The following is a 23,348-nucleotide window of genomic DNA, read 5'->3' as shown; positions in this document are numbered from 1 at the left end:
GCTTCCCGAAGGCTCTTTACTAAGTAGCAGAACTGCACCTCGGGATGGGCCATGCTGCAGGGCCAAGGGTAGCCTCTGCAGGACCTCCAAGGGCAGCCACCTTGGCCCACGTGGGAGCCACTAGAGGGGCCTGTCAGTAGCCTCCAAAGTCCTCAGCGTCACTACCTAGGGTACCGTGGGATGCTCTGGAGGTGGGCTAAAGTTCACAATTCTTCATCAATTAGAATATTGTTAAAAATAGGGGTATGAAACTGAAGGGAAATGAAATAATACATTCTAGGGACTTTTTTTTTTCCTTTTAATAATCTGGTGAAGGCTAGCTATTGGTTCAGGAAAAAGAGAAGAAGTGGTTCAGATAAACAGGAAAAAGAACTGTTTTGTGTTGAAACTAAATAATGTTAATTTCTAAAAAAAAAAAGTTCAAGCAATCACTTGGATCTACAGATCAACAGCAGCTAGTACTGTGGGGCTGTGGCAGGTGTGGGAGGCTTGAGTGTCCTCTTAGTGCTGGCCAGGGGCCTCAGGCAGGAGTGAGGGTACAGGGTCCTGGGGAGTTAGCTCCATCCTGCTGTCTGCTGTGTTGTGGTGGCTCACCTTGGGCACCACTACTGTCCACTCATAGGGCTCTGGAACGGAACTCCTCTGGCCCTCCGCCTCCTGGTGAGCCACTGCTGCATGCCTGCCTCACAGATGTGGAAACCGAGGCCGACTGAGGGCAAGACAAACACACAGGAGAGCCTGGGCCACAGTCAAAGCTGCAGGCCGCCTGGTCTTGTCCAGCATTCTATCTATGAAACATGCTACTTCTGTGGAGCAACTGTCTGTTCAGTGGATCTCAATAGCGATCCCACTTCCACTCTCTCCTTACTTGGATTGCTTGAAATGATCTTGAAGTTACGCAATGTCAGCAGGATGGGGTGCCTCCTACCCAAGTGTCTAAACCTCAGAAGCCACATCTGGGTTATACCAAGAGCATAGTTTGTAATTTTAGCAGGCAAGTAAACTGTCAATCAATTTTTGATACACCTGTCAACTCATTTCACTCAAACAAGCAACTATGACAATATTTACCGCCATATCTATCCTTCTACTAAATATAAACAATAATTTTTCGTGATATTAAAAACAAAAATAAGAGTGTCTGTACTTCAGATCATTCAGGAAAGGAATGATCCTAATGTTGACTATTTGTAAATATCCACAAATGTCCCTTAGTGTCAGTACACTTGGGCTGCACTTAACATGCTCTGGGTCATGATAGTGACTCAGCACTGCAGAGAAGGGAAAGGACATTAGCCAGCAATGCTCCCACATGCTGCTCCCCAGGACTGACCAAGCCCCTGCTTTGTCGGATGAGAGCAACCTAACAGAGACCAAATGCATGGCAAATAACAAACATATATATATATATATTTTATACCAGGGATCAAACTCAGGGCCTTATACATGCTAGGCAAGTGCTCTACCATTGAGCTACATTCTCAGTTCCCACAGATATATTTTAAAGTCAATTGCTTTTCCATCAAAGAGCAGACAGCATTTGCTAAGGTCCTGGGTGGATCCTGTAGGGACAATCACCATGGGGAGGATTAAATCTGGATGCATATGCAAATTTAAAAGTCCAAAGCAAACAAACACAAACTTCCCACCAGAGCCTCTTCCTAGCCTACTCTGCTTGTGCAAGTTCTTACTGAACATGTACAGCTCTTTCTCCTAGGAGGATCTTTTCCTTCTGCATTAGCACTTGCCTGCAGGTAATAGATAAAAATGCCCTTACAACCCAGAATTTCCATGAAAACCAGACAAAAAATGTGAGCAGAGGATATCCATCCTGAGGTCAGGGCTTCCACTGGGGAGCTGGTGACCTTGAGGCCTAGTCCATGTGACCTTGGGCATTGTAATCTGCAACCCTGGTACTCAGAGCTTTTACCATGAGCACATAGTTCACCATAAGCACATTAAAATGTGGATGCAGACTCTTACATGGAAGAAAGGAGCTGCCTTTTGTCAAGTAGCCTGTTAGATGAAGTCTGCAATGCAGATGGTGTGCAGACAGGGTCTTGGAAGCATCTCTCCAAGGGTCACCCACACTTCACGTGGCTTCTGCCTGCCCTGCTTGCCCTGCACTGCACAGGAGACCCGAGCACAAGGCCTCCTGCCCACCAGAAGCTTATAGCCTGGTGGGAAGACAAGGGGTGAAACGACCCAAGTGCTCTGAGACATGGAGCTGCCCCTCAGGCTGCAGAGAGCAGAAGTGGATTCTGCACAGAGGGTGTCTGGAAAGGAGTCGGGGAAGGGCCTCAGAAGAGGCTGGGAGGGCCTCAGAAAACCTAGCAAAGGAGTTGCCCTGGAGCTAAGGCAGGATGTGTGTGAAAGGAGAACAGCTCCAGAGGAGCTGCAGAGGGTGCAGGCGGGAGCTGCTGGCGCAGGGTCCAACATAGCTACCTGGGGTCCTGGGGCTACAAGCCTGGGCCAGGAAGGAGGGCAAGACAGGAAAGTGAGGAGGTATTTGTGGAGTGGAAGAGGAGGCTCCAAGATGAGCTCGAGGTCTGAGCTTATCAAATTTGAAAGTTGGGAATCGTCAAAGGGAATAGCCACAGAAGGGAGCCCATGTAGGCTGCGGATTGAACAGATTCCAACAACTTGGGTGGTAACATGCTGCCCAGAGGTGCTGCAGAGGTGACTTAGATCCAGGTCAGCAGCTTCTCCTGCAAAGGTGTCTGTAGTGATCACTGAATTCCCTGGCGGCTGAGTGGTCACTGTCCTGGCTCCTCAGCTCTGCCTCTGTTCAGCAGCCCAGGCCACAGGTGAGCATGGGAGCCGCTGTGGGCAGATTTAATGAGGTTTAAATTTCACATAGTTTTACATTTCATGGGATTCTCCCCTTCTTTTGTTTTATTTCTCCAACTACTTAGAAATGTTAAGCCATTCTTAGCTCACCACAGGACACAGGCAGGAAGGATAGTCCTGGAGCTCTGGAGTAGACAGGGCCTACATGTGTGAGGTGCTTGGCCTTCACACGTCCCCCTCTGTCACCCATGGACTTCCCAGGATGGCTGGTGACAGGAAGCTTTTCTACAGCTGCCCAGTTGAGCCCCTGACTGTCCTCAAGAACCCACGGGTGTCTCTATCTTCATGCATTTCTCCTGCAACTTGAGGCTTGAGTGTGCAATCTGCACCTTCCACCAAGCTCACCCACGCCCTCCAGGCAGAGGGGAGCCCTTGCTTCCCTGTGCATCAGGGTCTTCCACAGCCTTACGTTTATCCGCCAACTCTCCTCTGAAGGAAAGATCAAACTGAAAGGCCACGAGCCACTGGCAGTGTCTGGGAGGCAGGGGTGAAGGGGAGGTTGCGGAGTGCAAAGGCTTGCTTTGATCACGGCTGCAAGCATGGGGGTGAGGCCCTGAGGCTGGGGAGGCCACTCTGTTCTGTTCCAGTCTGCTCCTCCAGGCCCTGCTGTGTCCTAAGAACCACACTTTTCTAGACAGGCTGATTCTAGAGCTTCTTAAGGGAGCAGTGTCTGCAGCCTCTGTGCACAGGAGGCCAGACTGGGAGGACACTCCAGAGGTGCTACAGCAGCCACCCAGGTCCACTGCCTGGTGCCAGGTGCAGGGACCACACCCAGCTCCAGTCCTGCACAGCTCTGACCCAGCAGTCTTGCTGCAGTGGGCACTTCCTTAACCTTTTAAAAATCTGTCAGATGAACACAGCAGCTCAAAGGCGGAGCTGTCCATTTGTTTTCTAGTAGATTCTAGTGCTAAAGTGCTATATTTCCTTTTCTCTTGCTTTCCAGAAGACATGGGGCTGAGGTTCCACCCTACATCCTCAGGAGAATCTTATTTTCCAGTGAAGCCATGAAAAGCATGGGCCAGTCTAATTTTCCAACAACAGGTTTGCTGGGCCTGCAACATAGCGCCTGTGATTACTGGGCATCCATCCCTCTCTCTCTGATGGGCAGAGGGTGGCAGACAGCCTCATCTCTGCTGACTTCCCGAGAGCTGTGGAGCAACACCCAGCCCTACTCTGCTCTCCAGACGATGAACGGTGGACCTGCAGACGACCACCAGTCTGCCCAGCGTCACACAGCTGGCAGCTGCAGGCCGAGAGGGCCCCGCAGTCCTGGAGGGGCGCACAGCCTCCAGGCAGCTTCACCCTCTGCTCAACGCCCTGGAGCTCCCACAGGCGGAGGCAGAGCTCCCACAGGGCCAAGGTTAAAGAAACCCAGGTGCCTAGCACAGCCACAGGCAGGTGGCAGAAATGAGCTCTTGGGAAGGATTCCCAGGGCACCTTCAGTTATGTGAACGACATTTCCTTTTGACCCTTCGCTTGCAATCAAATGAATGCGATTACAACAAATCCTTATCATGGCTGGCAATTATTACCACAAACACTGTAAAACCAAGTAATTACCTTTATATACCCTGTAGCCACTCCCTTTTTCCCACTTGCATCGAGGAGTTGATTTGCAGGGATAATCAATACGTGACACCTAACAGGAATGTTAGATTCTCCCCACTGTACAAATGGATGACCATTCAGGCAAGAAACAGCACAGCTTAGAAGCATGAAGCAATTTCTACTGGACTGTAAAGAGGTGTCTGAATTTCCTCAGTATTCAATTTAAATATTTTTTCACATATGTGTTATGATTTTTAATTAAATGCCTCTTTCAGAGAGGAGCCCCCAAACCTTAAAAACCCACCTCCATCCCTCAGCCTAAGAGCACCAAGGAAAGAACTTCACACCCTGAGTTCAGAAGGTAAGATTTGCCAGCTAATCTCTACATTCTAGAATTTAAAGCAGCCATGTGGTCAGATAAGTAAGTAAAATAAAATAAACAGAGTCTGCCCTCAGGGGTGAGCTACTTACCAAGTGAGCTAGCTGGGAGATGGAAGGTAACCAGCTCTCGCCCCTGGAGATGTTCAGTGGGCACATGGGTCCGCTGCATCCTTGCCAGGAGAGCAGCAAGTGCCCCAGACATCAGACCAGGTGGCACCCAGAGGCTGGCCCTTTCCTCAGCCTATCCTCCCAGGTAGATGAGGAACAGGTCCTGACCTGCTGCAGGAGCTGGCCAGGTGGAGGTTGCCAGCCTGTGGCTGCATATCAGAGCCATTGGGAACCTTCTAGAAATACTACTGTTCAGGTAACACCAGGGATTCCAGATTAATTGGTCTGGGGTGCAGCCTGGGAATGAGGAACTGAGGAAAACCTTCTCCCCAGTGATTCTAATGTGCACTCAGGGTTGAGGGCGTTGAAGAATTGAGAGTTTCTCCAAAAATCCCCCACTGTTCCCTCTGCATGGTCTGTCTTGGGACATCTATTAAAAAGAGGTGTAACAGCACGAGGGCCCTGTTATACCCTCACCATGAGACTCAGGGAACCAGGAGCTTCTCTACATCCCACAAGCTGCAGAACCTATTGCTCTGGAATTGCTGGGGACAGCTGTCCCTCTACCCAGAGGACATGGCCTCTCAGCACAGGTGCCGTGCTGTGCACGCCGTGCTTGGCACCCCTGCATGACCACCAGGCTGGGCAGATCTGCGGCACATGGATACACACAACAACAACATCAGCAATGGCAACGTGTCTCTCATGTATACGAGTGTGCACCTCCTACCATCGTCATGTCCTTTGGGGGATATGTCCCTGGTTTGCACCTTGGGAGCTATGGCTCTCTTGCCATAAGTATGGTTGTCGAAACTGTTGTACTCAAACGAAGTCTTGGAATATTTCTCGAGCTCCTTGGCCAGGTTGGAGCGCGGCGTGGTTGTGGGGACATTGTTTCTGTAGCCATACTGAGGAATCTCGAGCTGCTTTACAAAGCACATTGGCCTGTAAGTAAACAAGACAACAGACAACAGCTTGCTTTCTCGCAGCCGTGCATATCAGTAGCACACGTCTCCTTTCCTACAGGAGTCAGGGAGTTGGGGGCTTGCACTGAAATCACAGTGTCACCTTCCCAAGCAAGGGCAAAGTGTGCTTTGATCACACAGCCCCAAAGAAGCCACCTGCCTAAAGTCCATGCTGGAGACAGAAAGAACAAGAAATAAAATACCTAAGTGTTCTGTGTGTCTCTCATCAGAGGACTGGTGGGTGCAATGGAGATATGAGATATGAGGATGAGGGAGGATCTGACACCCGGGTCTGGTCTTTGCAGTGGTCACAGAGAGGTAGAATCACACAACCATGAGACACTAGAAAACTTCCCTTAAAAGGAGGAGAAATAAAGACATACTCTTAGAGACACAGACCGGGACGAAACTAGATTTGTCTAGCTGGACGATAGAGCAGAATGGGATTAGACAATCTGTCAACTATCTGTTTGCTCCTGTAGTATTTCAGCCAGCAGACATTCCTTTTAGACTTTGGGATAAAATGTGTGAATGGAGAACGTTCAGTTACTGTCCATCTACTCCCTGGTACTTGCCTGTTGTGAGCGCATGTCTGACTCAGACCTGGAAGCCTTGGGCTTGGACTACGTGTCTTCTTAGCCTCATGGTGTAGGACAGGGCTCCTTCCGCCCTCCACCCAACTTCTGCTTTGGGTGGAGGGTGGAGACTCATACACTTAAACGTGGAGCCTGCAGTCTGATCAGCCTTTTTTCCTTGGGCGGGATGTTCGTAAACGTTTAGGTGTGTTCCCACACAAGCACTGTGCCAGTGCACTGTGGCCATGTGGGAAACCGGACTTCAAGGGCGGGGACTTTCCTGATGATTCTTTCCGCTTCTGAATCATGTGAAAACATATTTTAAAATAAAGACCCAAGAAAGGCTGATGCTTCAGTAGGAAGAAACAAAGTGTGGGGGATGTGATTAGCCCTGAGTGCCACCCCATCTGGCAGCTGGGTGCCAGGTCTGGCCATGTCTGGAGGGAGGACGCCAGCTGGAGGCCCCCGGTGGAGACCTGCAGGTGGCCCTGCTCTTCGGCTAAGCTGTCTCCCCAGGGACTGTGGGCATGGCCCTCTCCCCTAGAGTCCACCTCCCTCTGAAGGTGGCACATATCTGAACACACACACCATCCTACTGGCCAGAGGGACAGAAACTTCAAGACGATTGCTTTACTTTTCATGGCTATGAAAGCACTACAAGAATCATTGAAAAACGTTTAGAAAATATGAGGACAATTTAAAAATCACCTACAGTTCTTGCAGAGATTAAAAACTGTAAAGGTTTTGGTTGTTTTTTGGTTGAATTGATGCATTTAATAGTTATCTAACAGTTAAGAAATACTATTTGTACACAATTCATATTTTATCTCACATGGAATTTAATTTTACTTTTTGATGCTTAGGCTTTGAAAAGAGTTCTTAACTGTGTATTAAAATCAATGAATAACATGCTATTTAACTATTTTCAACTTTAAGAATTATTTTTTGTTATTATAAATTCTGACTCCATATGCATTCATGTACACAATCTATTTCTTCTGTGGTTATTTCACAAATTTATATTGTTTTTTAGAGCAATTACAAAGCTTGGATAGCTGGAATTTTTAAAAAGGAAAGCAAGCCAATTTCTACGTTGCTAACTAGCACCTGTTTGTGTCACCTTTGTGATGACACAGTATGGTAAAGTATCCATTTGTTTACCAAATCACCAACTTATTTATCTTGATTCACTAATTTATACTGATTGAAGCAAGGAAATGATGTACAAGTGTCTGGTTGTCTTTGGGGGCATTTTGCCAGGTAATCCTGGGCTGCCTATGCGGAGAAGACCCTGGAGCAGGCCTTGGCAGTGTGGGATGCTTTTGTTTAAGTGGTCTGAGGTTCTGGAGAAGGACCTTTCTTCTTGTTCGAGGGAGATGCTGCCTTCAGGTAAGTTTGGGCTAGAACCTCGGGTTTGGGGAAAAGCACTCAGGAAAGAGGCTCCCGGGTCTGCAGGTGAGGAGCACCTGGGCCGGCTGGGGACCTGCTGGGACTGGCACTATACTCCTTCACCTGTCACAGGTGAGGGCCAGGGCAGAGGGGAAGAGGGTGCGGGCCCAAGGAGCCGCGGGCTGGGGCGTGGAGAGCCCTGCACAGTCCCACAAACCAGAGTCCTCTTCAAGTCTCAGGTTCTCAGTGGCAGGTTCACTCAAACACTTTTTATCAACCTTCACCAGTCACATTGTTGTAGGTCTGACTCTTTTCTTTCCTTCTTTCCTTGTTCCATTGAGTGAGCACTTCCACCTGCAGATGCGGGTGTACAGAGCTGCTGGGACAGACACCTGTCTTCCAGGTGCTCGCACCTGGCCCCAGGTCAGCCTTTTGGTGCTGGAGAGCATGCAAGAGCCTTAGCGGCAGGGCCAGCGTGCCTGCCCAGTGGGGGAGACCGAGCTGCAGCACTCGGTCTGCATGGCCCGTGGTGGTTCCTGGCACAGGGCTTCACTTCCTGCTAAGGGTCCTGTCCAACCTGCTCATCACGCCACCCAGAGGCATGATGGGAGCTGTTTGTCCCTGGCCTTGGCTAGCTGACATTGCCACAGCTGTCCCCTAACCAACCCAAAGGGATGCTGAGACACAAGGCCACAGAAATCTCACCACACGGCTGCTTTCGGCTGGCCTCAGGTGGGAGACCGTGTCTAGCAGGTTCACATTTGCAACTGCTTGTGTCTCAGTGGTCTCAAGCCCCCCATGGGCTTCTCACTGAGGCTGGATGCAGCACTGCTACTGGAAATAGACCCACACCTGCGTGGACAGCACTGCTCCCTGCTGACTTCAGGAAGGGGCCACACACAGCTCTAACTTCCGTGGATCTGCTAACGATCCACGCTGAAGAATATTAAAATTCTGAAAGTGCTTCAGCTACAGATTGCTCTTTGTCCTCCTTCAATATTTCCTTTGGTTGTCAGTCCCTTCCTGAGGTGGCCAGGGGCTTTGATTTGAGGGTGAGGTCTTGTGCTAACTGTGGGCCCAGAGCAGGAGATAGTTCAGTCATTTGTCTGGCATGCAGACTTGTGTCCACAGAACGAGGGTTTTGGGAGACAGAGTCTGTGAGACGGGTACGTCGTCACACTCGTCACACCCTGAGGGTGTGCGACGTCAGCACCCATGAACAAAAAATAAAAATTTATTGAAAGGCTCTTTTTGACTGTTGGAACCATAGATTCTTTTTATGTTTGTATTTTACTTAATTAAATTTTTCTAATTTTCTGTAAATATCTAAACTTTTCTATTGGAGGAGAGAGGTAATTTAATTACTATGGTGAAATAATGTAAGAAACTGTGAAATAATACACAAGAACCAAAAAGATATTCACCTCCCTTGCATGGTGACTTTCTCCATGTGATTTATCCCAAAGAATAATTTAGCAGGAGCAAAATGTTGTATCTATGGAAAAATGTTTGTCATTAGTAGTAGAGTTGGAAACAAGCTGAACGCCTGGGAGCTGGCACCTGGCTGCTGGACTGGGGGCGTCTGCCCTGTGGATGTGCATGGCCCTGAAATGGCGGTCATGAGTGTGCAGAGGCAGGGGCATGGATCTGATGAATCTGGTGCAACACTCAGGAGATGCAGAAGGCCCGTGGTGGTGGCGTTCACGTGGACAGGACTCGGGGGCAGACGCGGGAGTGAGAGGTGTATGTAGCGCCTACGGGTGTGGATCCCTCCTCTGCCTCCCGGTCCCACCCCTCCCGCCCCGGACACCGTAGCAGAGCTCTTCCCCACACTGCCCACCTCCCGGTTCTGCATGCGGTGATTCCGTGGTGTCAGCTAAGTTCCCAAACCGTCTGCGCCCCAGCTTTCTGGCTTGTCGCATGGCAGCAGTCACGCCCACCCCGCCTACACCGGGTGCTTGGGGGTGAAAGGGGATGACCGCCTTTCACACGTCGAGCTCCCGTCTTTGTGCAGGGAGTGTTCACAGGCTTAGGTTCTCAAACACCCCAGCACCGCCCTGTCGGGTGCTACGCCCTGCCTCCAGATTGAGATGAAATCACTGGGCAGCTTCTTAGTCTTCAAACTTCCCTCCATTTAGCATTCACAGAGTTATGAGATGTCAGGGCCAGAAAGAAAACCAACAGTACTGGGCCCAGTGCTCTCCCCCAGTGTGCTGGGCCCCTGGAGACCAGGCGGGAGCGGCCCCGCTCGGCCCCGCACAGCCACCTGGCATCCTGCCACCCAGGGGCCATCCACCTGGAGTGTCCGCGCTCAGGTGCCCTGGGGTGATGGAGGGTGGACCTCATGGATGGCACACTCCCGTGTGGGTACCTGAGGACTCGGTCCGAGGCCTGGTTGGACTTGGACACATCGCAGCTCTGGTGCTTTTCTTGGGCCTTTGCCAATTTCTCTGCTGCAGCAATAGGGCATCCAGAGAGGCTGCAAGTGCAAAAGTGGGGTTTAATGGTCTGCTCGAATGGCGCACAGCACCCCAGTCCAAGCACATCTCCTCTCCCCCGGTGAAGGGGTGGGACCCCAGGGGGTGGGGCTGGGCAGCTCCTGAGCCCAGGGCATTCTGATGGGGGGGCTGGTCATGCCACGTCTTGGCTTGTGTGATCCCCTCCAGGATCAGCACTGCAGTGCAGATGGCAGCGCCTGGCAGGAAGGTGGGCCACCCTTCCTGAGAGAGTGACCACGCCTGTGTGTTGGAGAGAACAGGAGCCAGGCAAGGTCCAGGCAGGGATTCCACTCGGGCACTCCCACCATGTCTGGAGATGAGCCATCAAGGGCTCGGGAGGGTGTGGCTGTGAGCAGCCCAAGAACGGCAGCAAGGGGAGGGGAGGAAGCAGTCATCCCAGGACTGCACTGAGCGTTTTTAAACTGAAGAGTCAGGCTGGTTGACCTGGAAGGAAGCAGAAGCAGGCTTCTCTGAGCCACTTCTCGAGAGCTCGTGAGCGTCCACAGGTGTGTGCGGAGGCCCACTCCAGGGGCTGGGGTGGCGGTGTCTGCTCTGTGAGCGCTCACTGGCACAGCACTGAGCACCAGCCCACCCTGTGCCACGTCCTCCTGTGTGTGAAGCACCAGGACACCTCTGACAGGCAGAGCGGTGACTCCTTCATTGTGAGTTTAACAGGCGTGACCAGGGTTGCCAGCCACACAGGAAGGACTGGAGTGAAGCCTTACAGCTTCCTCTACAAAGACAGTAGTTGGAGCTTGTGAAGTTCACACCACAGCTGGAAACGGGGCTCAGCAGTCGCTTTTCTGCACTGAGGACAGGATGCTATCTAACACAAACTGGGCATTATGAAGACCTGAGTCTCCACGAAGCTCAAGCAGACAGGAAGAGGACAGGAGGAGGACAGGAGGAGGACAGGAGGCCGGGTCTGCAGCACCCTGAAGTGTGCTTCTGAAGACGTGTCCACAGAGCCACCATCCAGTGAGGGCTATCCACGTGCAGCATCCCACCACTGCCTGCAGCAGGTTTGGACGTCTGCACATATTTTAGCCAAGTCGCTCTGACCTGGGGTCTCGGCAGAGTGCCAGGGGCAGCCAGGGCGAGTCACGCACGGCACTGCGTCACTGGATTCCAGTCCACGTTCCCGTGTGGGGAGCAGCAGAGAGCCCGCACACACCTAGGGATAACTGGCCCTTGTACCTCTCTCTAGTTCACTGTCAGGGTCCCTCACATTCTGTGCCAAGCAGGGTGCCTTGAAGGGCAGTGCCCCCATTATGACAGGTGGGAAGAAGACTGAAAAGGTGCCTCTCCCCACGGGGTGGCTGAGCCTCGGCCTTCCACGCCCTGCGAATACCACTTGGCCCTTTAGAAGCAAGATGTGAGGACATGAGGGGCTTGTGGGGACAGTGCCCCAGGGTGGGGCTGAGCGGTGTGTGGCTTACCTTCTGTGAGAGTTCCTGTTGCTATTCACATGCCCTCGCCCTGTGCAGCCCGGAGTGGGACACTTGAGAACATTTTCATGCATGGCAAGAACTTGACAAGGAGAGGCAAAGAAAACAGCCCAGCATTAAAACAGAGAAATGGTCAGAATTCAAGAATATGCAATCATTTTACAGAGGCTGGGTTAGTCTAGACAGACAGGCTTACGAACGTCCGTGATGAGCATGATCAGGAAAACACAAGTCAGGAGAGAAGGAAGTCTGCACCGCACTGACTGGCATGCCAAGCGGAGTGCGCTGGGGGCCGGGGGCCGGAGAGCGCCACCCTGAGCGGCCCCGGTGGGACGGGGAAGCCAGGGCTCCCAGCCTGTCCCACGCACGAGCACCGGATGCCGAGTAGCTGGGTAACCGCGTGTGGAATGGGCATTTCAACTGCACACAGGTGCTTGAAAACAGTGCCGTGAGCGCGGTGGCTAGCGTGAGCAGGACCCCGACCGCATTTTTAAATATGTGAACCAAAGTCACTTTTGTTAGGAAACAAGCACCTTGCTATACTTTAAGCAGGATGGACTGAGTAGTGAGAGGTACTGTTGTGTTTTTGGCAAGTGGGAGGGGCAGCAGGGACAGTGCCGGGGTGAGACTACCTGCTGTGGGCAGCAGAGCCGTGCAGACTGACCGCATGGCCCTACCCTGCCTTGTCTGTGCTCCGCCTCTCCAGCCCTCAGTGTCCACCCCACTGCTCTGCCTCCGGGGAGCTCAGTGCTGGGGCATCAAGACAGCAAGCCCACACAGGCCTTCTTCCAATGGGCTGTCCGCCCACTCCGACGGCTCTGTGGCAGCTCTCCCAGCCAGCACGGTACGCCTGGGAAGGCTGCTGGGGTCCACTCACTGGCCACATCTCTGTGTTTCCACGACTAACTTCCCCTCTGGCCGGAGCTGCTTCTCCTGAGTCCTGTAGGCCCTGGGCCCTGCAGCCCACATCTGCGATGTGGCTGCTATTGGAGTTCACACCTGGTGCGCCACTTCCTTGAACGGAGCCCACTTGGCGTTAGTGTAAGGGCTTTGGCTCCTGTGCCCCCTGCCTTTCTCAGGTGTGGCCTAGGCTCAACACACAGTGTCAGAACAGTGAGGTCACCTTCGCCAATCTGGTGGTGGGCCCTGGAGTGGGTTCACAGGTTTTCTTCCGGGGAGATCTAGACACAAGGCCCCACCTCAGAGGGCAGCTCCTCGGCCTCCAACTTCCTGCCAGCTGCCCTTCCCTCTAGGCTCGGTTGACCCATGTCACCGGGTCTTCATCCTCTCCCACTTCCCCACGGCTCTGCCGGAAGGGCACACAAATGCTCCCCGGCGCGGCTTCCCCTCTGCAGGAACAGGCCTCTCTGTTTCCTTAGCCAAACTTTGCTAAGATAAAGCCCTTGCTGGGTCAGCACACTCCCTCCAGGCCTGACACTGTCTCCTGATGACGGAGACGCAGGCCCCTCACCATCCACACTGCAATGAGATCTGTTCGCCCCCTGGTCTGTGGGTGGCTCCAGATTCCATCCTGAGCACGGGCCCTCCCTGCGCTGTTCCCCTCCAATCCTGAGGCCTCAACGGGACGCTCCCATCAGTGGGCCCAGCAGCATGGATTGTCCTGTGCCTTGGACTTCTGGGACCTCGGGCACTACTTCTCGCCTGGGGCTCTTCAGAAGAGCCACCTTTCTCGGTTTTGTCTGATCCCTCTGACTTCCCTTCCACCTGCTGCCCTCCCTGTCTCACCTGTCCACAGGTGAGAGGCCACACCTCCACTGCTGGGAGCCCCCTGCTGGCTCCCCATGCTCACCTCTCGTCTTCTCCCTGGGCAGCACCTTCTCAGTTCCCACCTCTGCTGCTAGAGGGTGGTGTCCACCAGCTCTGAGCCTGCCCTCAGGCCACGGGCAGCTTCCAAAGTACCCTCACACTCTCTTCAGTGTGACCTGCTCCCCACTTCCTGTCGGTTCTCACCCCCCTCAGGAGGCACCCTCTTGTGGGTCTTCCTGTGCATGCCATGGTCTTGCTCCCAATCAGCCTGTCTCTGGAATGTCGACTCTGTCTCTGGCTTCTCCAGGCTCTGGTCTGTGTGGACCCCAACTGAAGCCTCCTTCTCTGCCCATGGGACCATGAAGTGTCACCCTGGGGTCCCAGGTTCAGGCCTGGACCACTCCCCAAAGTGCCCAGCACAGCTGCTGGTGCATGGGGCAGCCCTGGGAGGCACTGTCTGGGCTCAGCCTGTTTCTCTGCCAGACTGGGAGCTCCCAGGGCTCAGAACCAGGTCTCCTCCAGCCACACACCTGCTGTGGTCCTCACAGGGTGAGCAGAATTAGAGGAAGCCAGTCCAGGAAGGCTGGAACTGACAGAGGCTCACCACAGACCTGTCCTTCCTTATGCTCACATCCGTCCTGGTTTCTTACAGACCCTTCCATGAGCAAATCCACAGCAGTGCTTTACTGTAGATGTGCTGGAGAATGTTCCTGGACAGGGTCAGCTTCCTCCTGCTTAGGTGACACCACCCCAGGCCCACCTCCTCCTGCTTAGGTGACACTGCAGTGCTCTGACGCAGGGGAGAGACGGGACTGAGCAACCTTCAGCATGGCAGAACACAGCCCACATTCCTGCTCTGTTTAGAGGTTTCCTGTGGAGACACAGACTCAGGAAAAGGAACTGTCCTGCCTTGAAGGCAAAAACTGAGACCCTAAGAGGGATTGCTTAAAATGGTAGAGCTTGGTCCTAGAGCCTCATTTTGTTGATGAGGAAAGCAGAGGACAGAGAATGCACAACCCGCCTGTGCGTCACAGGGCTTGGTAGGACTTACAATGGAACATGGAGCCTGGGTTTCAGAGAGATGGATTCACAACCTAGCTCAGTTCTGAATGTCGGCCAGTTAGTATCGATCTGCTCAGGTTGATTTTAAAAGCATTGAGCTCCCTCAGTGTGCCAGCCACTGTCTAATCCCTGGTCAGAGAAGCAGGACGGACGCCCTGATTCTCATTTTCTTCATTGGAAAACCAGGGCCAACACTGCCTGCAGGGTCCATGGCTTGAATGCGTCAGTGTTTGTGGGTGTGAGCCAAGCACCCGACCCCAGTGTGTGCTCAGCACGTGGAAGCCGCTGCTGTAGACCATGCCGTCTCCCTGCTCATGTAACACACGGGATTGTAGCCAGACACCGAATTTGCTTGTTTTCACGACTCTTCTTTTGACCTGGAGACAGTTGCAGCAAACTGAGCTGACTGTGCTCTGTAGCCATTCGAAAACCTGGACCTCAGGCATCTATAAGAGTCTCCCTGCAGCTTCAGCAGGCTCACTGCTCAGGGACCACCAGGCCACCCATTTTAGTTGGACTGGCCTCCGAGTTCCTCCAAATCATCAACTGGTCCTCCTGCCATGTCTCATGCCAGCTCTTACATTTCCCTGCCAGAAACTGTCTCAGGTAAGAGGCAAACCCTCCATGTGACTGAGACTCAAAGTCGGGATCTTAAACTCACTCGGCAGAAAATGTGCCTGCTTCCTCAACAGTTAATTCTAATTGGCTTTATATAGTTGGCATACTTCATTGCTGAAAGATAAACAAGAGTTCTAAAAGAAATAGAGCTTTTTTTCACAAACCGATTCCATATTATCAGAACCACACAATTTGACCCTTCTTATTTAGGGTCTTCTAGTGTGGAAATGCTGGTGCAGCTGACGTGAAGCAGACCTCATGAGTGAAAGTGGCAGAACCTCTGGGCCAAATGACGATGGGACAGTCCACCCAAGTCCAGGGCAGGAGAGGCCCTGGGGAGGCCGAGCAGGCCAGTGCTGGTAGACGGATGTCTTGATTCTCTAACTAGAGACGTGGAGGCAACCTGCCTGAGGTCACCGAGGAGGCAGAATGGAATGGGGCCAAACCTGGTTCCGGGGGGGCTGCAGAGGGCTACTCCCAGGGCTGGTCTAGCAAGAGCTGGCACCCAGAAGGCACGGGGGCGGGGAGAGCAGGTTCCCTGCCCCCACTCATCCTGGGGCTGCCTGTCAGGGTCAGCAGGGGCCTGGTGAGCTCTGGCCGCACTGAGCCGTAGGATGGAAATGACGTCAGGTCAGAGGGATGGTAGAGACAGAGCCATGTGCTAGCACTCCAAGGGCAGCGGTGAGCCGTGCACTTACTTTCTGGAGGGACCCTATCTTTGTGCGGGCATCCAGACAGACTGCGGTGATGCGGGTAAAGCCCAGTTACATGGCCGGTTCCATCACACCCGGGGGTTGGACACTTGCTCTCTTTCTTTTCTGTTCTTGAGGGATCTAAAAGTGACAACAGGTTCCAAGAGAATGAAAGTTCACCAACCAAAGACAAATGTGATCATCAACAATCCCAAGAGACCTTTGCTACTTTGAGAGACGGAGCAGGCGTCAGGCACAGGCACGACACCACACTTTTGCTGAGGTAGGCTTTTGTTTTGGGGGATTGTTCAACCTTATGCAATGTGATCATGAATCAGAAAGTATCTTAGTTTTTGTCCTAAAGAAAGAAAGGAAAAAAAGCCCCCATTCCCCATTCCTAACCTCAACTCTGGATTGATTGGTTTCCCGTGTGTTACATGATAAGCTGTGTTGCTCAAAGAAATCAACGTAAACAGTGATGGGACAGTGACCTTCTTAGAGAACAAGACTCCACACTGATTTCATTTGGCAGCCTTTCTGTGAAATTCAGCTGGAGAGTGTGACTCAGTCCCCATCTCTTCAGCTGAATTTCTCCTTGTCCAGAGCTCTGGTAGCACACACAGGCAGCAAAACTTGACTGCTCTGAACTTGGCTCTTGAGGATAACCACACTGTTTCTTAGCATGGCAATTCAGCATGTTTTGGAAAATAAACTGAACTCTCAGAAGGCACTGTAAGCAGATGACCAAAATGGCGGAGATCCCACCTGCAGAGGTGAGAGGCGATCAAAATGCTTCAGAAGCTGCTGGAGCAACCCTGTGTTCTGATTTCTCCGTGTGTGCTTGGAACCAGAAGGAGGCTCGTGTAATGCTGTGCATGCATACACAAAACCAGGAGGCGACCCTTCTCCAGAGCCCTGCGGGCTTCTCTGTAGTGCAGTCCAGGGCCGACTTGAGCAGACATTTGGTCCAGAATTGGATGCAGATGCCAGAGATGTAAAGACTTTGCTGATCTAATTCTTTCCACACCCAGAACTGACCACAGTGCAAAACTGTGCAGCATAACTTCAGAGTACTTCTGAGGCCACGCTCAGAACAAACAGTAAATCTAACCATGTGACACAACTATTTTCGACTCCCAAAATTTTGAAAACCAGTTGCTCAGATCAAACATCAATAGATGTGGCTCTTGAGATTTGGTCCAGAGAAGGCTCTAGTTAAATTTTCTTCAGGGGTTTAATTCTATTATATGGATATCTCATTAATCAGGCCAATCATGATTGCTGGAAAATACACGTTTTACTTCTAGTGAAGAATTCACTTTTATTAAGAAAAAAGCTTTGTTTTGAAACCTTGACTGCTTCTGAACTTTCTTCTTCAGCTATTTATGTGGCCTGAACTAGATGAGGATTCACAGGACTTACTTGTACCTCCGTGTTCATATGAAAGGACTCCCTTTCTTTTCAGTGGTGGTTGTACTGGGCCTCTCAGGTGCTGGGCCTCCTGAGCCAGGGAGGTGCTGAGGGAGGTGCCCTCACCTGGGCCTATCCTGCCCCTGTACAGGCTCCTCGGAATCCCACCTAAAGGTGTGTGGCTGTGGCCTGAGGGCAGCGTCTAACGACCTGGCCCGGCCTCTCTTACACGTGCAGACTGAAAGGCTGGCATTTTAACACCTTTGGATAATTCCACAAAAATATTGGTATAATTTAGTCAATCGAAGTATAAAATAACAGGTGCCTGGTAACAGAGAATACTTTCAGAAGAAAGTACCGATTAAAGTCACAGACTAGGGATGACAGTTTTATAACTAGATACAGATGACTCGTAGAAGATAAAAATGCCGTGGCTATTCCTAACCACCAAGAGCCTATTTCACAGGACACTGAAAACTTCTCACAAATTGTATTGTTTCCAGATTTTGAAATGTTTTGAAAATAAGTATAGGTTTTTATAAAGCCAAAGTATGTCAAAATTATCCATGTTTTGGAAGACAACAAGCGTATAATCTCCTCTCGATGCATGGGGTCCTCGGTGAGGTGGGCTATGTTCCCTGCCTTCGCCATCACCTCCGCTGGAATTCTTACTTCACACAATTCCAATTTATCTTAGAAGCAAACATGGAGGCCAACACGAGACAACTGAGCAAGCGGAGAGACCAACGACCAACCCAAAACCTTGCAACAAACAAGAGAAGACAAATTGTGACTGGTCTTAGCTTGTTCTTCAGCTGGGGCAGAGCAGATAATTGGCAGAAGACAGAGGAGGGCCATCATTTGCTTCTTTTGTATTAGCTCAAGATCTGGAAACTGACATATTAAATCAGTTTGGGGGTTGTGGGCAATGAGAATTGATGCAATATCCTTGCATCTTTACTGCAGTAACAGCCCTGGATACAGAGCGGAGACCTGCGGGGCGGCTGCAGGAAAGTCACTGACTGAGTTGGGGAGATCAGAGCCCATGACCCTCTTTATTTTAAAGGGAGCCCTAATTTCCTCATTCTCCTTTGTTGGCCTTGATTGGCTTCATTTATTTAACTCTGAATGTAACTATAAACATAGACAATATGTTTACATGGAACAATATAGAAAATGCTGGTAGAAAACAGAAAAACTTTCGTCAGCAGTAGATTTGGAAAAGCTGGGAGAGGGAGAAATCAATGCTTCCCACCTTAATGGAAAGCCCAAGCCCCAATCTTTCCCCTTCTCCAGAAAAGCACAGCTCAGTGTTCACCATTCATTCCCAGCCACCCCCACGCACACAGGGGAAGCAAGCTCTTCGAATTTCATTTCTTGCAAAAAGCAAAGCAAAAACAACAGCAAAATTAAACAACTCAAAATTTGCCTAAAGCGACCAAGTTTGGAGGCCACGGGCACAAAGCAGCCACAGCAGCACAGACTCTGTGATAGCAAACCAGCATCCATGTTTGTGCAGGGTGCCTCTGCACTTCTCAGAGCCAGCGCTCATCCCAAAAGCCTCAGCTCAGGACGCAAAGCGCAGCCTGGACTGTGTGTGTACAACAGAGCCGTCACAGGAGCAGAGGTACTAATCCTCTCCCTCCTCCTCCTCCGATTCTCAAACACTCCACGGATATTCCTCAGAGATGGTCTTTCACACCTTGTTCACAGTGACGGCTCTGTCCTTCAAAACATGCATTTCTTTTGGAACTCACGACCCTTGGTCACCTCCACCTTGCAGTCCAGTGGTGTGCTTTGGCATTTGGAAGGGCAGACAGCCCACCACCTGCCAATCAGGAGTGCATGGATCTGGCTAAGGCTCATCTCAAACTTGGGTTTGGTTCCAGCAGTGCCCAACTTGCCACGGAAATTATACACACACATTGAGAGGAGAATACACACCGATGTCACAGCAGAAAAACGCAGTTTTTCTGATTTAAGTCTACACAGCAACTGATTTTCAAACTAAATTCTTAAATTTCATTATCAGATCCATAGTGAGGAACTCAGAATTTGTAATGCACAGAATAAAGTGAGAAACAAACAGAAAAGATATATTTTTGGTGCTAATGTAGTAGGATTTAAGGAATTACCAATTTTATTCCTGATATTGCTTCTTGCTTAGTTGTAAAAGAAACTTGCAAATGAGCAAACAGACCAGGTCCCTGCAGGAGGCCATGTCATAACCTGCCTCAAAGTGGACACTTGCCTCTACAAACACGGAGTCATTCATTCAGGACAGGTGAATACATGATATATTTACTATATATATGGATAATATGTATATATAGTTAAATATATAGACAAATGCCATAAGCGCCCGCATAGTTCACGAAGGGAGGTTGAGCTAAAACTATCATACTGGATAGTCTCCAGTGTTTTAGAATACACTGCATTTGAGAAAACACCACAGTTACTTCCTCACTGCAGTGAATCAGTGGTGGGGGGTGAGTGCACTAAAGCACTTGCTGTTGACTTCAGAGCCACCAGGGCTTGCACAGCCAGCGGCTTCTGTGCCCTGTCTCTCCAGGTGGCTGAGGTGCAGCCCCTGGTCTTATGCTATGTCCCGGGTCATCCTGTGGCTGCTCAGTCTGTCAGGGGTGCTGCTCTGGGGGGTGTGTCTTCCATGACTGTCATCGGATGGCAGCTTATAAACTGGAGCCCCCTCCCCATCCACTGTGACATGTGCTCTGGTTTGATGGACTCACCAGTCCACAGAGCCTGGCCTTTCCCAGGTCCTGGCTTGTTCGCAGCAGCACAGGTGTGTGATGCTTTCCACCACAGGCGTGTTTACGCGCCAGCCCTGGCCCTCAAGGAAAGCCACGTGACTCATCTGCTCTAACAGTGGGACACTGAACTGTATGCTTTTCCCAGAAAAAAATATTCATTTGCTCTTCAGAAACATCATCACAAAATAAAATTCTGGAACCAACTCTGGACGGGCCTTAGAGATGGGGTCTAATGAGATTCGGGCTTTAATCGAGGACCATGACCGACATCTTGGTCAGCTCGTGTTTCCAGGAGGCAACTTACGTTAGGTAGAATATTACCTTTACCATAGTATGGCTTTCTGACATGGCTGTCACTTGGCCTGGGCTTCCTGTCCTCTCCGGGAAGCTGTCTCGGGGACTGGTCCTCATACGACCTCAGAGTGTCCCTCCTCCCGGCGTCCATGGCCATCTTCTCCCTCATGGCCTTGGCCCTCTCCGTTTCCAGGGCGATGGCCTTCTCGAGGAGCGTCAGGTTGCCCTTGGTCATGTCGAACACCTCCTCCGACCTGTCTGAGTTAATGGAGGTGGTGTCGTCATCTCGGTCCTGACACCCGACCTCCTTGGCACAGCTAGAGAACGTTCTGGGCCTGGGGCTGAGCTGCTCCTCCAGCCGCATGAGGTTCATCATGTCCGAGTAGCTGCGGTCGGGCGTCCTGCCTGGGAAGTCGTCTTCCGGCCGGCCGTGGGGGCGGGCGCTGGCGCTGGGCGGCGGGCCGCGGTCCTGCGGGTCGGTCTCGCTGAGCTTGCGCGCCAGGTCGAAGCACTGGTTGCGCAGGCACTCGAGACTGCTCAGGCACACCTCCTCCTCGCTCTCCTCGCCCAGCCTCTCGCCCAGCCCGTTGCTCACCGGCTTGCCCAGCACCACGTAGTTCATGCCCCTGCCGTCCTGCGGCGCCAGCCCCTCGGCGTGGCCGCGCTCGCCGAGGCCGTCGGAGAGCACGACGCCGTGGCCCTGCGCCAGCAGCTTCAGGGAGTCCACGGTCTCCCTGACCACGTCGCTGTCCAGGTCCAGGCTGAGCTCGCCTTTGCGGCCCAGACTCTCGCCCTTGCCGCCCTCGTCCTCCAGGCTGTTGGAGGTGTTGCTGTTCATCTCGGACTCGGTCCTGGCGCGGTGGGCCGCGTCCTCCGCGATCTTGCCCAGGTTGAGCAGCGACTTGGCCACCAGCTCGTCGTAGTTGTCGTACTCCTCGTCATTGTCCTCCTTGTCCGCCTCCTGCAGCAGGCGCGCCCCATGGCAGCTCATCTGACCGTCTTCTGCAAAGGAAATAGAGAAGACAGGGAAAGAAGGGAGGTGGCTAGAACTGGGGTTCAGCGCAACCCCGGGCACGCACGGCTGGTCAGGTGTCCCCGGGAGGGAAGCGAAGGCGCCAGGCGGAGGGAGGCCCCTCGGAGCACCCTGTGGGCTGCCAGCCTCCCAGCCAACCTGAGACCAGCCATCACACACGGCACGCACAGCGTGAAACAGACATCCTATCTCTGAGGTCTAAGTTGGACTGCAGTCTGCATGGGTCTCGCCTGTGCGCAGCCCAGTGGCTGAGTGCTGGCTGCACACCTCTGGCCATGCTTCTCAAGAGCTCACGAACTTTGGTTTTGCCAACTCTTAAACAGACGTTCTCAGCAATTGCTTTTCAATGGTTTTCTTCTGCCGTCACACTCAGGCAACGGGGAAGAAAGCCTGGGGCTCTGAGGACTCAGGCAGGCCACCCCCACCGAGCGCTCCCCATCATACCCCCGCCTTGGGGCTGCATTACAAGCAATTCTGAATCCGATTCCTTGCAGAGACGTATGTGCCACAGAGTGAAGTCACAGGAACCCCAGAGAAAAGTGCGGAGACAGCCTGTGGGACTGCGACTCACGCCGTCTGCGGGCAGGGGCAGGGGCAAGGGGCCGGGAGGAGCTGGGCACCTGTGTGCCTCGCAGCAGGCAGTGCTACCAGGTCACCACATCACGGCTGCAGGAGACCTGGGGAGCTGGAAGGAAGGCCAGGAGGGTGAGTGTTGTACTCCACCTCGGACGCATGCTTAGGGAGAATCTCACACGTGTCCAACCCCTCTCCTGAGGAACAGAGTCCGCTACCACTCAGAGTGTTTGGGATTTGTGTCTGCATTCACCTTCCATGTAGATGATATCATGCATGTTGCAAAACAGATAACCACTCCTGGTCTCTTGAATGCACCCCCGGGTTGAGTTGGCCACTGTTTCCTATTTCCTCAGCTGTTCTTTGTTTCCACGACTAAAACACCAGAGTGAGAAGAATTTTTAATGCTTAGTAATGACTGGGGGAATGAGGCATGCTGACCAGCAAACACCAGCTGACTAAAGCTGAGATCTGGAGCTCTGGTACTTAGTGAAAAAAGATCTGGAACTCAATAGAGACCCTCCCCGTCCACATAGCTAAGACCTGCATCCCAACGTCGCAAGCCAAGTGGGAGAGGTGCCACTTCTCTTCCGGACCATTCTGTGCATCGTCTCCCTTATTATGGGCTAACGTATCCCTAAAGAGCAGCAGAAGGGAAGAACATGGGAAACACGGTGGCGCACCCTCACGCACAGCATGCTGCAGCCTGGGCTCCGGCTTGGGCGCAGAGTCACACCTGTTCTACTGAACTCTGGAAACGAGCTTCATAGTCTCCTCTCAATTTACACACGTTGCAGGGCTCACTGCTGTGACTGGAGTAGTATCCTTGGGGTAACCAAGCTGGGCTGGTTCTGCCCACTGACCCTGGTGGTTTCCCATGGCCAGCACCTCCGCAATGGGGGAGAACCAACCACTGGTGAGTTCCTAAGTGCTGATTTGAAATTGAGAGCACACCCGTGACAGGTGGAAGCATTTTGGAAGTTGAGTCAAAGAAGAAACCACAACCTGGTGAGACTTACACTTTCCACGATCGCTTCCATGAGTTCTATGAGCCTCATCCTCCCATCCTGCAGAATTTGGAAAAGCAGTGGGCACTGACGGTGGGGAGCAGACAGGGACGCCCTGTCTGTCCCAGGCACTTTCCACAGTCACAGCAGAGCCACGCTGGAGGCCGGATGGAGGCCTCGTCTCACAGGTCATCTTCCCACCAGCCACACGAGGGACGAGGGGGCCACTCTCCTGTTCTCACCTCACTTACTTCGAGTTACCTGCCCTCCCACAGCACCTCTGGCTGAGTCCAGTGTGCTTTTTGATATTCAGGTATCTATTAACCTCTCCACCCAACCGCATCACCTCCTCCCAAGAA

At 52.1% G+C, this 23,348-nt stretch overlaps 1 protein-coding gene across 18 annotated transcripts in view; it reads right to left on the bottom strand.

Annotated features, from left to right (window-relative positions):
• The window catches only part of Myt1l (myelin transcription factor 1 like), a 371,913-nt gene that overhangs the window by 72,918 nt on the left and 275,647 nt on the right, over positions 1 to 23,348 (bottom strand). For 10 of the 18 annotated variants that reach the window (XM_047522641.1, XM_047522639.1, XM_047522638.1 and 7 more), the window contains exons 9-13: positions 20,404 to 21,378; positions 15,908 to 16,042; positions 11,754 to 11,844; positions 10,188 to 10,295; positions 5,618 to 5,832 (exon numbers count right to left, since the gene is read on the bottom strand). In XM_047522641.1, the coding sequence (XP_047378597.1) occupies positions 5,618 to 5,832; positions 10,188 to 10,295; positions 11,754 to 11,844; positions 15,908 to 16,042; positions 20,404 to 21,378 (1,524 nt within the window). The remainder of the gene's footprint in view (positions 1 to 5,617; positions 5,833 to 10,187; positions 10,296 to 11,753; positions 11,845 to 15,907; positions 16,043 to 20,403; positions 21,379 to 23,348) is intronic. The other 8 variants (XM_047522655.1, XM_047522643.1, XM_047522646.1 and 5 more) reach the window with 3 other exon arrangements.

Source organism: Sciurus carolinensis, chromosome 13 (assembly GCF_902686445.1).
Source record: "Sciurus carolinensis chromosome 13, mSciCar1.2, whole genome shotgun sequence".
Classification (NCBI taxonomy): domain Eukaryota; kingdom Metazoa; phylum Chordata; class Mammalia; order Rodentia; family Sciuridae; genus Sciurus; species Sciurus carolinensis.
Note: the sequence above shows the minus strand (reverse complement) of the source record. Positions and strands in the feature narration are given on the sequence as shown.